Below are 16,721 nucleotides of genomic sequence, written 5' to 3'. Positions count from 1 at the left end.
CGAGTCGAAACCGGCGACCCCTAGATCTCAAGTCCAGCGAGCTGCTGACCGTCAGTACCGCGGCAGCGTCCTTCACGATTGTGACGTACGGGCTCGTGCGAGAAGTCGTCGTCGTCGTCGGCTGCACACTACGCCGGCCGTTTACTCATTGGGCGAATGTCAAAACTTTTCTCCCCGCACAAATCTCAAGTCAATTGCGCCTAAGAGTATTGGGACTCACACTAACAGATAGGGCTTTTAATATGTGTTAGGCGGGTAGGCTTATACAATCCCCCCCGCCCCCCCCCCCGTACGCCTGTGTCATTTAAATTTTAAATCTCCAGATGCCCCGAGTGTGAATTGGAACTCGGCAGACACCGGAACTTGCGCAAGAAAAAGAAGAAAAAAAACTCCACCTTCCAAAGTGAACACTTTCAAACAAAAAATCGCTCTCTCTCTAACTTAAACGTCCCAGGGCTTTTCTCACTCCCATTTCACAACTCAATCGATGAGCATAATCCCAAGTGGGTCGAGCGACGGAGTAGTGCTGAGCGTCGCGACGAGCCTGGGAATCTCAGTCTCGATTCCCGGCCACGGCTAACATGTCAGTAACGAGCATGCACACGGTTGCCACCTTTCCTGATTATCTTTTATTCCCCCGAGGATTTTCCTCCCCCCTTTGAGGTTGATTTTTCTCCGAAAATATGCAACTCTTCCCGGGGGGATTAAAAGTCCCAGATTTTTTTACATTCTGGAATCCTACACAGCGTCACTCGAAATCTGCTTCGGACACCAGGGTCTCAAACTGTTACAGCCTCACATCACGATACACTACACTACTATAAACTACACTACTATACACTACACTATACACTACTATACACCACACTACTATACACTACACTACACTACTATACACAACACTACTATACACTACACTATACACTACACTACTATACACTACACTATACACAACACTACTATACACTGCAGACTACACTATACGCTACACTATACACTACACTATTACACACTACTATAAACTACACTACTATACTATACAAAACACTACTATACACTACAGACTACACTATACGCTACACTATACACTACTATACACTACACGCTACACTATACACTACTATACACTACAGACTACACTATACACTACAGACTACACTATACACTACACTATACACTACACTATACACTACAGACTGCACTATACGCTACACTATACACTACACTATACACTACAGACTACACTATACGCTACACTATAGACTACACTATACACTACACTATACACTACACTATACACTACACTATACACTACAGACTACACTATACGCTACACTATACACTACACTATACACTACACTATACACTATACATTACTACACTATACACTACACTATACACTACACTATACTATACACTATACACTACACTATACACTACACTATACACTACTACACTACACTATACACTACACTGTACACTACACTATACACTACACTATACACTATACACTACAGTATACACTACACTATACACTACACTATACACTACACTATACACTACAGACTACACTATACGCTACACTATACACTACACTATACACTACACTATACACTATACACTACACTATACACTACACTACACACTACACTATAAACTACTACACTACACTATACACTACACTATACACTACACTATACACTACACTATACACTATACACTACATTATACACGACACTATACACTACACTATACACTACTACACTACACTATACACTACACTATACACTACACTATACACTACACTATACATTGCACTATACACTACACTATACACTACTACACTACACTATACACTACACTATACACTACACTATACACTACACTATACATTGCACTATACATTACACTATACACTACACTATACATTGCACTATACATTACACTATACACTACACTATACACTACACTATACACTACTACACTACACTATACACTACACTATACACTACAGACTACACTATACACTACACTATACACTACTACACTACACTATACACTACACTATACACTACACTATACACTACACTATACACTACTACACTACACTATACACTACACTATACACTACACTATACACTACACTATACACTACTACACTACACTATACACTACACTATACATTACACTATACATTACACTATACACTACACTATACACTACTACACTACACTATACACTACACTATACACTACACTATACACTACACTATACACTACTACACTACACTATACACTACACTATACACTACACTATACACTACTACACTACACTATACACTACACTATACACTACACTATACACTACTACACTACACTATACACTACACTATACACTACACTATACACTACACTATACACTACTACACTACACTATACACTACACTATACACTACACTATACACTACACTATACACTACTACACTACACTATACACTACACTATACACTACAGACTACACTATACACTACACTATACACTACTACACTACACTATACACTACACTATACACTACACTATACACTACACTATACACTACTACACTACACTATACACTACACTATACACTACACTATACACTACACTATACACTACACTATACATTGCACTATACATTACACTATGCTGTTAGAGCCTCACGTCTGTTCTCTGCTGTCGCCCCCTCGGTGTGGAGCTCTCTATCCCTTTGCTTGTCCACAACATGAAATGCACTCTGACAGCTTTCAAGAAACATCTAAAGGCCTCCCCCATCTGTGTTTGGCTCAGGGCTTTCGAGCAGCCCGAAGCTTGGCTCCGCGCCTCTGAGTTGTTGACTTGTCTGCAAAAATGTGGCGCGCTATGAATGTCATCATCATTATTCTTCTTGTCCCCATGATGCCCCGTTTTTTTGTTGTTGTTGTTGTTGTCGTGCCTCGGGGGGTGGCAACCCTAGTCGTGTCCGATACCGCCACCCTCCCACCCCCCACTGGTGAAGTATGGTCAAACGGAGCTGACGCGGTGCGACGGAGCGGAGACCCTCCTGCGGTGGTGGCGCAACGACAAAAGGATCGGGTTTTCTTTTTTATTTCCACGAATCTGATTTCATGCTACGGCAATGTTGTTTCTGTATGCACGTTGGTTGTCTTAAGCGAATGCCACTTCGCGCAAACGGCGTTCGCAGCGCCGCTGAAACTGACGCCTCGAAAACTTTTTGCGGTCTTGGGTTTTTTCGGTAAAGTCACGTAGGTAAAAAATTGTAATTAAAATTAATAAAAGTAAAATAAAAATAAAAATCACGACGTTTCGGAGGCAACACAAGCTTCCGTCTTCAGGTGGAACCGTCACAGCACGATAGCTGTATCAAGTGAGAGAAATTCCAAGAAAACAGTCCTTGTATATATACCAGAGGTGGGACAAAGTCATTGTTATGCAAGTCCAAGTCGAGTCGCAAGTCATCAAATTCATGACTCGAGTCTGACTCGAGTCCAAGTCACATGACTCGAGTCCACACCTCTGATATATACTGGTTGAGGGTGGGAGGAGCCAAGGTAGGCCCTGGATATTATAAATTTTAATTTTATACCTACGTGACTTTACCGGAAAACCCTAAGAAAATTAATCATTGCAGTCACGAAAGCTTCAAATCTAGAATTTTGCGGTCTTGTCATTCGTTCACGAGCGCTGGCTTCGTTCCTAAAAAACAAAAAACTCAGGCGTGTTTAACGCGGGCTGTCTAACGCGTGTTCCAATGGCACGTTCTTCACATTTAGGGCCGCGCTTCTTCCGTCGCTGCCGCGAAGAAGGGGTGATTGTGACCCAGGAGTGACAGAATATTCATCCTGTTACTCACGCTTATCCAGACAAAGAAAATGAGAGGAGTAGAAGGATGGTGGCGATGGAGGGAACACGGCAAGGCGCTGGTGGGATCCATGATTCATATCGAAGGGACCCTTTTTGTCAAGTACAAAATGATTGGGGGGAAACAATGAGAATACGCTTTAGCCTTGCTGGCAATAAAACGGGTGTTAAGATGTTCAAACACCAAATAGACACCCGTTGCATGATCCAACCGAGCGTCCAACATCAAATTCACGTCGAGACGGAAGGCACCTCAGTTCAGAATCCGATGAGCTATGAAGCTCTTTTTCACATATGTCCAGTCGGGGCACGGGCTAAGAACGTTACAACAACACGCAATATAAAAAAAAAACACGATAGCAGTGCAAAGTACAAGAAAGGTAAACAAATCACCCAAACGCACACAAATTAAACTGAACCAGCCCCCATCCTACCAGGCAAAGCCCACTGCGGTGTGAACTTTTTTTTCAGAAGCGACCTGGCTCTCACAAATGATAGCCCAACAAAGTGACCCATCGTGAAAGACGCAGCGACGGCGCAGTGAGAAGTGGACAGACCACGGCACGGAGATTTCGGTGAAGGAAACGGTCATGCCCTCCAACGGCCCATAAACTCCAATTTCATCCGCATGTTTTTTTTTGCTGCGCAGAAAAAAAAACGAGTCACTTTCTGGGATGAACCCAGATTATGGGATCCGTCCCGAGGACTCCCCTCCCACCTTCCGCCCGTTCCACGGCGGTCGGATGAGAGACGTTTAAACCGAAATCTGATCGGCGCTGTACCCTCCTCCTCTCAAGCTCGTATGGAACATGTACCACCGAGCCTCGAATGGCCGCGCTTCCACGTTTTGATGTCCGAGTGCTCAGCGGGCCGAGACTCGATTCGGTTGAGACTCATCCGGAATACGGTTGGGTGCGGGTGGTGGACAGAGGGGGCGCACGTAAGCGCTGTGGTGATTTCACACGGAGGGTACAACGGAGGGCACAAAGGCAAAGGAGGGCAAGGGCAGAGGGCAACAGCGTAGGGCACAGCAGAGGGCAACAGCAGAGGGCAACAGCAGAGGGCAACAGCAGAGGGCACAGCAGAGGGTAACAGCGTAGGGCACAGCAGAGGGAACAGCAGAGGGTACAGCAGAGGGCAACAGCAGAGGGCAACAGCAGAGGGCAACAGCAGAGGGCACAGCAGAGGGTAACAGCGTAGGGCACAGCAGAGGGAACAGCAGAGGGTACAGCAGAGGGCAACAGCAGAGGGCAACAGCAGAAGGCACAGCAGAGGGCAACAGCGTAGGGCACAGCAGAGGGAACAGCAGAGGGCAACAGCAGAGGGAACAGCAGAGGGCACAGCAGAGGGTAACAGCAGAGGGCACAGCAGAGGGCACAACAATGGGCAACAGCAGAGGGCACAGTAGAGGGCACAACAATGGGCAACAGCAGAGGGCACAACAATGGGCTACCTTTCTAGGGCACCCTCGCGCGCGTCAAGATCCCCCCCCCCCACCGCTTATCGGCTTTGCTGAGACCAGAGTGAAGTCTGAAGACACCGGTCCCGTTGGTTTAATGCCAAGGCTATTGCGGATTAAAAAGTTGTCGTTTACAAGAAAACCCAAGATAAACTTCTAGATTTGAAGCTTTCGTAACTGTAAGGATTCATACTCTTAGTTTTTTCGGTAAAGTCACGTAGGTAAAAAAACGAAATAAAAATTAATAAAAAATAAAATAATAAAAATCACGACGTTTCGGAGGCAACACAAATCTCCGTCATCAGGTGGGATGGAGACTTGTGTTGCCTCCGAAACGTCGTGATTTTTATTATTTTATTTTTTATTAATTTTAATTTCATTTTTTTACTCAAGATAAACGTTGCTTCGTGCGAGCAGGTCGCTACCTGCCTTTGATGCTTTATCTCACGCAAAGACAACGGCAAAAAGGCCCCTCCCAGCCTTTCCTGTAGACTTTAACAGGGCTTTTTTCGATTTAAAGCTTTCGTGACTGCAGGCATTCATCTTCTTGCTTCTTTCGGTAAAGTCACGTAGAAGGGAAATAATAAAATAATAAAAATATTACATTATACAATAATTCTCACGACGTTTCGGCCACAACGCAAGCAGCCGTCCTCAGGTGAAGAACAGGTCTGTCGGAAAGACAGCGCCTGAATGAAACACCACCAGGCTTGGAGCGTGTATTTAAGCTGGGTTGTAGGGGGAAGAGCGCCTTGACAAAATAGTTTGCATATCAAGAGGAATTTTGCACATTTATGGGAAATGCAGATATGGGATTAGTCATTACTTGTGAAATGCGTAGGAGGTGGGCGGGGGGTTTCAAAGTCACAATATGCCCGTGCACTTTACCGAAATAATATGCCCGTGACTTTACCGAAAGAACCAAAGAACCAAGAAGATTGAACAGGGGTTCTTGGGGGGTAAGCGCTGTTCGCGAGTGCCACTCTGTTCGATGTTTGCACACGAGGCGCCAGGCACAGCGCTCGTTCCAGGCAGTGTCGACCTCGAGGGCAGAGGCCCAGGACCGGGGCTCAGACACTCAACGCTGTTATTGGTCATGAGCGGCAAATCGAATGCGGGTCGCCGGGTTCGGAGCGCCACGCGCTCACCGCTCAACTGCCACTGCGCGTAATTCCTCGCGTGCAACAACAACAACAACAGACAACGATTCGCACGTGTAGCCTTGAGCAGGCTGTCGAGGCAAACGCTGTTTGCGAGCACCAATGAAGGCCGACACGGCGCACGAGAGGGTGGGCGGGCCAGCACCACGCCCGGCCGCCTTTGTCTCCCGTGTGTCGATGTTTTACACAACGCACCGGGTACTCATTTGAGGCTGAGTCGACCTAGGGGAGGCCCAAGACCGGTTCAAATAAACGTCGTCACTGGTGTTGGCCGTGAGCAGGAATCGAACTCGGGTCTCCGGGTTCGAAGCGCAGCACGCTAACCGCTACACGCCCACTGTCCTACGGCTGCCCATAACTTCTCACAACAACAACGCCATTCGCCACTCAGTGGCGGTGGCGTCACTACGGCGCCTGTGCCAGGCTACGTGCACGTTAAGGCCACGTGAAGTGTCGCCCGCCTGCTGGCAATGAGGCCACGGGACAGAACCAGCAGGTGCCATGGGTTGGCTGACTGAGGTGGCTGGCCGATGCACCACCTGTGCCCCCCTACTGTGCCAATTCACACATACATACACACACACATACACACACATACACACGTGTGCAAGTGAAGCCCTTAACGAGCTAAAACCTTTCTGACGTGATTGCGACTTACAGGGAGTGAGTGCGAGCTCCTGTGAAAATTGACGACTATTATATTCCTATCGCTTTGCCCATCATCATAAATCATAATCATCATTACCAATCATCGTAATCATTATCATCACCCAACACAGCTTAGATTGCCCGCACGGTACTCCGGATGCCCGTGTAATGTCAAGGAATGGATCCCCTTTCCTGCTCCAGATCATTGCAACGTCATCAAACATCATCATTGTCTTTGAGTTGTGCGCCTTTTGGCGTCATCTGGTCGAACACCGTATGAGACTAGGCTTTAAGGAAAGCTGTCTCAGGTGTGGACCAATCAATTTCAAGGACAATGCATACATTATTTGTTTGCATTCTGACCGCAAGTATTGTGGTTAATGTAAGCATAATTCCTCGCAAAAAAAGGTTTCAGTTTTGTTGCCAGAAAAAAAGGGGAAAAAACTCTTTATTATATTTTGGTACTGGCAAAGGAGGCCTCATGACCATCATCATCATCAAGCCTCGGAGCAAATCACCCCGAGTACGTCTGATCCCGTTGGTCCTCAGAAGCTCAGCAGATAAGATCCTGGCTTGGTACGTGCAGCGGTAGACGTCCTGGGAACACCGGTTGTTTTAGTCGCGGGCTGAGAAGTGAGCAGAAGATGGCAAGCACAGCAAATGGGTTGAATTGTCGTCTGTCCGGAAACTTTGCAATTCACCTCCTCCCCTTTGTTGTGTGTGATTGGTTTTTCTCCAGGTACTCTGGTGTGCTCCCACGTGAAACCAAACACGCATTCGTGGCATTACCCAAACATCCCAATGGGCTATTTGCAAATATACAAACTGCACTTGGCACCGATAGCTATCTGTCGCCCTTCGTACTAACACTTGAATATTTCCAGATACAAGCGCATGTTCGAGAGCATTGCGTAATCCCATTTTTCTGAACTTGTTGAGTAATATCGCTCTCTCCGATGTGTCTTTGGGGTTCGTGCCGCGCGTCGTTCGGCACACGATGTTCCGGCTTATTGCTCCGCGAGCTCGGGAGGTTCTTCACGAACCACGTTAACTTCTTGACGGCACGTGGAGCGAAACGTCAAAGACACCGCAAAATCCTCCTCGCCCTCGGCGCGATCGTTCAACGTCCGGCGCTCTGCGTCACTTGTGCGCAGGCAAGACGATGTCCCTGGCCACGTACGAGGGGAGCTACAGAACCCACGTTCCTCGATGGGACGGCGGCGGTCGACGAGGAGGCGGTGGCGGCGGCGATGCGGGAAGAGGTGGAGGAGGTCGGGGCGGCGGCGACGGAGATCCCCAGCGGTCAACAGGCGCCCCCGTCAGCTCCACTGCTGGCCACGGCGCGCCCACGCTGACGCCCGTGGCGCTGCGGCCGCACGTGGGCAACATGAACACGCACGAGGTGAAGCCGCACGAGGTGAAGCACCCGCAGCAGCAGCAGCCACCGCACGGTGCGGCGGAAGACGGGGAAGAGGGCCGTGGCTACGGGGAGCTGAACGCCACCTTCCCGACGGTGCGGCGTGCGGGCGTTGAGGTGAGCTGTGGGGGGGTGGCCCCCCTACCCACTCTCACAAAGATCCCCCGTGTAGCCTTAACAGACTGTAGGGGAAAGTGCTGTTAGCGAGCACCTATGGAGGCCGGAACGGTACACGAGAGGGTGGGTGGCCAGCACCACGCCCGACCGCCTTTGTCTCCCTAGTGGCGATGTTTACACACCGCACCAGGTACTAATTTGAGGCTGAGTCGACCTAGGGGAGGCCCAGGACCGGTTCAGATAATCGTCACTAGTGTTGGCCATGAGCGGGAATCGAACCCGGGTCGCCAGGTCTGTCGTGCAGCGCGCTAAGCACTACACTACCGCTCCCCACTCTCACACACACACACGGACACGCTCACGCACGCACGCACGCACAGTGAGCGAACGGCTGAATCGCTCGGAGTTGTTCTTCGTCAGTCCGTACGGTTTGCACGGTTGGCTACGTACGGTGCGAAAGAAGTTCAACATACATGCATATCCCGATCCTGAAGCCTTGTGCATATTTGGAGTTTGCGTGTCTCTCTCTCTCTCTCCCCTTGGTCGCATGGATTTTTCTCCGGCTCCTGCGGGGTTTTCCCTCCGCATTGAGAATCAGCATCACGCGTTTAGAGTATTCGGCTGCTGTAAATTTCCACACGGTGATGACAAGCCACTTGGTTGAGCTTTTATTTGTGATAGCCAGGTCACTTCTGAAAGAGAGCTATGTATAGCTCAGTGAGCCTTTCCTGGTAAAATAAAAAATTTGTTTAAATAATGGTAGTTTTACGCAGTGTAGTCGATTGCGAGATGCAAATTGCATCGCTCATGATTTCCGAGGAACCACAACGAGCTGGAAGGCAGCATCAGCCAGGCAGTGAGCCACCACTACCAACAATTTCTCAAGCTCTGCAGTCGTCTATGTGATGAAGATGTTTTCAGCCAATTATTGAGTGTTTATATATACTCAGCACCATGCATAAAACAGGTGTTGTAGAGTGCTGCTGGTGCATTCTGGGTAATTTTGTCACCGGATTGAAAATATTGGGTTGCCATTGATCCCAGAGTCACCATGAAATATCAAAATAAAGGTATTTTTTAAAGGATCTTGACGATAGCATAGCAATATTTGTGTAGGTATTGCCAATCCTGGGGTCCTGGGGTGGTGGTTATTGCTCAGAAACTGGTGAACTGATCGCTGCGGGACCAGCAAAGAGATGTCAATCGATTGATCGATTGATTGAGCTGCGGCACACTTTGCCACAGCTCATCTGCTCCCTGATGGCTCATCAACCACCTCCAGCTGTCGGGAATGTGAGCTCTGATATATACAGGCCAAGGTCAAGAGGTCGACCACGGCCACTGCAGATGATGCTACCGGTGCCTTGTCGTCACTTCCTACGTTCCCCCGAGGCGTGAAGAATTGCGCGTCAGTGTACCGCGTGTAGCATGTCGCAAATTGTTGAGTGGCTCGATTGACAGGCGTGTCCGCGTGCGGCGATAATCATCCCGTGCCGCTTTGCCGCGTGTAACGCGCGATAAATTGGCAAGCGACACACAGTAGAACCCCTCTTGACGATGGCAATTGGTTCCACAAAACCCGTCGTTAAGTGATTTGGTCGTTAAGCGAGTATAGGAAATACACGTTAAAGGCTTTATTCGTTCGGATAGCATCGAAAGTTACCCTTTTTCACCCAAAAAACGTACTTTATAATATTTAAGCAATGCATATTAATACATAACGATACTAACACCATTATAAAACACATATTATTAAAAGAAACATGGTTAATCAATGCATTAATTAATATTTACAATACCTGCGTAGTGGGTTCTATGGAGGCACACACTTGAACTTAGAGGCAACATGTTTATTACACGACCCCAACAGGATAACTACATAAATGTACACTGGTTAACTAGACCACAACGGGGTAACTACATAACCGGGTCAGTCAGCTAACACACTGCCTGACCCACGATGACGACCGTAAAGACCAAAGATCGAAGATCGAAGATATGTAGCACCGACGGGTTCCATTTCAGCAGACAGCCGCGATTGCTCTCGGGACATCCCTTTTATGCTCCCTAGAGGCGTGGCCTCGCTCCGCCTTCGGCCACGCCCCCCTTCTGGATCTCACCAGAAGGTTCTCGACCGAGCATCACGTGTCCCTCAAGCCACCCTTTGGGCCCCCTCGCTACCCTGTCCTGGTCACGTGTCCTCTCGGGTTCACCCAGACTGCCACTTCCTCACTTGCCCTCTCTCTCACCCACAGTTCCACTCTTGTGACAGCTGGCGCTAAGCGCCCTAGTCACTCCATTTACGTCACTACACCTGCAACAGCCAGCCGTTAACAGCAGAATGATCAGTAAGCGAACACATTGGGATCTATAGAGGCCCGTCGTTAAGCGATTTGTTGTTAACAGGGGTGGTCGTTAAGAGGGGTTCTACTCGACACTACTATACACTACACTATACACTAGACTACTATACACTACACTATACACTAGACTACTATACACTACACACAACACTCCTATACACTACACTACTATACACTATACTCTTTGGTTATTTCGGTAAAGTCACGTAGGTATAAAATAAAATACATTATACACTACTATACAATACACTACTATACACTACATTATACACTACAATATACTACACATTGGGCTCCATGGAGGCCCATCGTTAAGCAATGCATCGTTTACAGTCGTGGTCGTTAAGATGAATCATACTATAGTTCGATGACTTGAGGGAAGTTTGTTTTCGCTCTGTCCCAAGCGATTTCCAGACACATTAGAGGGCAGAGTTCGCAATGCTCACACATGGCACCTCCCATAGACCCTCCTCGGTCGTTCACCACAAGTCTGTTCACGTTTACAAATGTTGAAGTCGCCTCCCCACCACCATAAACAAATGCAACAACAACAACAACAATGATTTATAATGAAGTTTTTTCGGTCGGATCGCGTAAATGTAAATGTGCCATTAAACCCGCCACCACCCCGACACAGCCAATCGGGTAAGGCGTGTCACGTGAACAAATCGTGCCAATTAGTTACTGCTTCAACACTGACCGGTGGTGTGTTGGACAGAAAACCCACAACATTTACAACATGAGATACCCTGACGTTGCGTTGGTGACTGCGACCAGCCTTACGGTTGTAAATCACCAGTGGAACTTTACTATGAATATTATTGGTCACGAAAGCCTATGTGTTAACGAATAATAATACAGAGGAAAGAGACAGCTCAAACTTAATTTGGAGCTTTCGTGACTGCAGGAATTACTCTTTGGTTCTATCGGTAAAGTCACGTATAAAGAGAAAATAATAAATTAAATAATAGCATACGACGTTTCGATTGCAACACAAGCAATCATCATCAGGTATAAATGAAATAGAAAACAAACAAGGTGGGAAACCCCCTACAAGGGTGACGCGGTTGATGATGCTGATGACGTCGTTGATGATGCCGCTGACGTCGTTGATGATGCCGATGACGTCGTTGATGATGTCGCTGACATCGTTGATGATGTCACTGCCATCATTGATGATACTGATGACATCGTTGATGATGCCGATGACGTCGTTGATGATGCCGATGACGTCGTTGACGATGCCGATGATATCGTTGATGATGCCGCTGATGTCATCGATGATGCCGATGACGTCGTTGATGATGCTGATGACATCATCAATCCATGCCCATCACCTCCCGTCCAGCGGCATGGTTGACGACAAATGCGAGATTTATTTTTCCCCCCACCAAATATTTTCCAGTCATCTGATTCGTCGAACAATCGAATCGGTAATCGGCAGCGTAATCGATTATTTCAATAATTGGGAAGTCCAGTTTTAATTGCAATTCAATTGAATGTGCACCGTTATATGCCGTGTGTATTTGAGTTGTCCATTGTACGCAAGAATATGGTTGTTTAATACTTATAAAGGCAGTTATTAGAAACACAAAAACAAGTCAAATAGAATGACATTATAAGAATATATAATGCATCCTATGGCAATGCCGTTGACCAGGTTCTGATGAAACTACTGGCGATCTCTTTAAACACACTTGGCGTTTCTTTCTTTTGTTCTTTGTTAGAACAATGCAGTACACCGTACATCATGTGATCTAGTGATTATGATATCGTACAAATTACATGTCTCAGCATGTCAAAGCTCAGATAAGTAAAATGGTCTCAGTCACCACGCGCGATGTGGATTGAATAATGATGGCTGTTTAGGGCTTCACCAGGGTGAAAGCTGTAGCGGAGAGGCAGATTGGGAGTCTTGGAATGGAGAAGTGAATTGTGTAACTTCACAAGCAAGGGTCTGAAAATACCGCGTAAATAAAAATAGCCGATGACAGCTTATAAACAACGCGAGGAGGAAGGTGGTGGCAGGTTAGGTCAGAATGAAGTTTTAACAAAATAAATCTAGTCTTGTGAATGCTTATACAATGGCAGGTGTGTGGGGGGGGGTATTTGCCGAGCTTTAGCTATTTGTGCAAGGAACACAATTGGGCCAGACTCACAAACACTTTGTTGTTGTTGTTGTGTGTGTGTGACGTTGAGGGGTCCTGGCCAGCATTTTTTTGAGAACGTCTCAGAGAAATAATTTAGGTGGCACAGGGCTCAAACCAGTGGACCTTGGGATTAAGAGGCAGGCTCTTTGACTCCGACAAGCCTGCCTTCCTTAGACAATCGATTTTCAGGTCTGCTGCCCAGTCATTGTACAATATAAAACTGAAATGCCATACATAATAAACTGTGCCAGTTGCCCAAACAAGGCAGCCGAGCAGGCAAAGGTGTTTTGGGAAAAAATTATCCTACTATTCTGATAATTCGAAATAACATTACATGATTTTCCAACATTTCCAACCTTTTTTTCCGGATGAAGTCCACTGAGCTATATAGTTATTTTTCAGAAGCGAACTGACTATCACAAATGATAGCTCAACGAAGTGGCTTATCACTCGGACATTTATAGCAGCCGAATAATCTAAACGCATGTATCTAAATATGGAGGGAAAAAACCAGAGGACCTGGAGAAAAATCCACGCGACCACGGGGAGAACATGAGAACATGCAAACTCCAAATATACAGCAGCAGGCGTCAAGGTCAGGGTCGAACCAACGACCTCCTGCGTACCAGGCGAGGGAGGTAACGCCTCGCAACCACGGCACCCCAATGCATCTAAATAATTTTTATGATGGCCTGGTGGCTCAGTGGGTAACGGTGAAACGGCTCACAATGAAAAAGGTAAAATTTCGATTTAAAGCTTTCGTGACTGCAGGGATTCATTCAGACGCTGTCTTTCCGACAGACCTGTTCTTCGCCTGAGGACGGCTGCTTTGCATTGTGGCCGAAACGTCGTGAGAATTATTTTATGATGTTTTATTTTTATTATTTTATTATTTCCCTTCTACGTGACTTTACCGAAAGAACCAAGAAGAAGAAAATGGAAAGGTTGTGAGTTCAAGTGCTGGTTGGGGGTTCACTCAGCCCATCATCCCTCAGAGGTCGATGAAAAAAGAGTTTAACTTTGTGGGGGGTGTCAACAGTGGTTTTTGTATGAATACGCTTGCCCCTTCCATAGGAATGTGGAATTTCCCCCGCTGGCTTCAGGGCCTAGTATTTTTCACACATTACAACGGTGAAGTGACAACTAATGGTGTTGGTTTTTTTTTTGCCCCTATACACTTGTGTGGCGTGCACAACACACGTACTGTGATTGCAAATGCAGTGCAAGGTCACGTATGTATTTATCCACAAGGATGTTTTTTTTTAAATCCCATCTTCTCTAAAGTGCTTCATTTCACGATAGCAGAGAATTCTAAACACCGATGAGCGAAACGCTCTTCGTGTCCCTGACCTCGTGAGATGTTCAAAGCTAAGCGGTCGTGGGCCTGGTTAGTACTTCAACGGGAGACTGTGTACGAATAGAAATAATACAATAATAAAAATAAAACATAATAAAATAATTCTCACGACGTTTCGGCCACAACGCAAGCAGCCGTCCTCAGGTGAAGAACTTTCAGACTATGTCTTCTCGACAGACCTGTTCTTCACCTGAGGATGGCTGCTTGCGTTGTGGCCGAAACATCGTGAGAATTATTTTATTATGTTTTATTTTTATTATTTTATTATTTCCATTCTACGTGACTTTACCGAAAGAACCAAGAAGATGAATCCCTGCAGTCACGAAAGCTTTAAATCGAAATTTAATGGTGTTGTGTTTTTTTGCCCCTATACACTTGTGTGGCGTGCACAACACACGCAACTGTGATTGCAAATGCAGCGCAAGGTCACGTATGTATTTATCCACAAGGATGTTTATTTTTAATCCCATCTTCTCTAAAGTGCTTCATTTCACGATAGCAGAGAATTCTAAACGCCTATGAGCGAAACGCTCTTCGTGTCCCTGACCTTCTGAGATCTTCAAAGCTAAGCGGTCGTGGGCCTGGTTAGTACTTCAACGGGAGACTGTGTAGTAATAGTCAGAGTGTTGCAGGCTTAGGCGTGCAATGTGGCCAGGCAATGGTCGTACGGCATTTTCAAATCTATTGGTTCAGAACTTGGCAGTGTTAACATTCTACAAATTGGTTCTTACTTTATTGATGAGGGGATGATGATAATGGTGGTGGTGGTGGTGGTGATAATGTGCCCAGTTGGTCTTTGACGAGAATTTGAATTAGCAAACTTCCAAATGTGACAAAGCTCGTTAAAATTAAGGGGCGCTAGAAGGTACAGCCAACAGATTGTTAAAATAGTGTAGCCAACGTGGAAGAAAACATAAATGAAATTGACATTTCCATTATTATCAACTAATATTTAGGATTGATTTCACTATATAACACGTTTTTTGTTCCTGGGTAGTAAGTGGCGTTTTCTAATTGCATATGCCTCAAAAGTATAGCAATTAGGATTTAACACTCATTGCCCAGGAACAAAAAAAAGTTGTTACACAGTGTTTTACAACACGAAGAAATGGTGATTTAACCATTAATTTTTTTAAAAGTACATATATAGTGCAAGGCAATCATATTGCACAGCGAGAATTAATTAATTGGAATAACCCCGAGTGCACATTTTCAAATAATTGACCCACGTTCAAACTATTTTACTTCTCGATATCAAAATAATCATCGCAACAGCTGCGCTCGCAATATAACTAATTATATCTGTTGATATAAAGTTACCATCAAGATTATATGTAGAGCTTCGTGTAATTATTCAACAGGCATGCCTTTAAATTAGGCAGAAGCTTAAATTCTGTCGTTATTTTCTGCCGGGGGACAAAAGTGTCTTTTGCTAACAAGGGAAATTAGTTTAACACGTAGGCTTTTGCGACCAGTATCATCCATAATAAAGGGTTTTTTTGGGGTAAATATATAAATGTGTCGTTAAACCCGCCACCACCCGACACAGCCAACTAGTAAGGGTTGCCACGTAAACAGAACGTGCCAATTCGTCACGAGTACATCAACACCGGTGTGTTGGAGAGCCAAGCCACAGTATTTACAATCTGAGTACGACGTTTCGCCAGGAATTACAACCAGCTTCATCAGGCGACAGCCAGATTTGTGGAGAAGTCCACGTGATTCGTTAAGAAAAGTATCCCCCACCCACCCCCCCCCCCCATAGAATTTCGCCCAGATTGTCAATTCATTGCCCTCAATTTACCGGTCACGTGCCGCTGTTTCACATCCCCCAGGAAAGTTGTTTTGCTCAAGAAGAAATGCAATCGTCCCCATTTAAAACGCGTTCACAAAAATCACCGTGCTTGAGCAGCCTAGCTGCTGTTTTGCGTGTTTAGGTCGATGTCCTCTTCCCCCGCACCTCCGATTAGCACGGTTTGTTACGTACGGTGGCGAAACAAGTTCAACATCCGCACACACACGGAGGAGTCAGTATTGTCACTGCAAAACGACCTTCTCTCGCTGCAGTGTCATCGTTTGTCGCTGAAAATGTTGCGTTTTCTTCTCACATGCAGGATTTCATCAATCTTTACCAATATTTTTTTTTTTAGTAGG

At 46.0% G+C, this 16,721-nt stretch overlaps 1 protein-coding gene across 1 annotated transcript in view; it reads left to right on the top strand.

The window, feature by feature from the left end:
- LOC144734590 (neurexin-1-beta-like) overlaps positions 1-16,721 on the top strand; it is a 530,465-nt gene that overhangs the window by 512,657 nt on the left and 1,087 nt on the right. The window contains exon 7 of the mRNA XM_078616842.1: positions 8,318-8,697. Coding sequence (XP_078472968.1) covers positions 8,318-8,697 — 380 coding nt within the window. The remainder of the gene's footprint in view (positions 1-8,317; positions 8,698-16,721) is intronic.

The sequence above is a fragment of the Lampetra planeri genome, chromosome 52, assembly GCF_965212315.1.
Source record: "Lampetra planeri chromosome 52, kcLamPlan1.2.h2, whole genome shotgun sequence".
NCBI lineage: Eukaryota > Metazoa > Chordata > Hyperoartia > Petromyzontiformes > Petromyzontidae > Lampetra > Lampetra planeri.
This window is presented reverse-complemented; position numbering and strand designations above follow the sequence as displayed.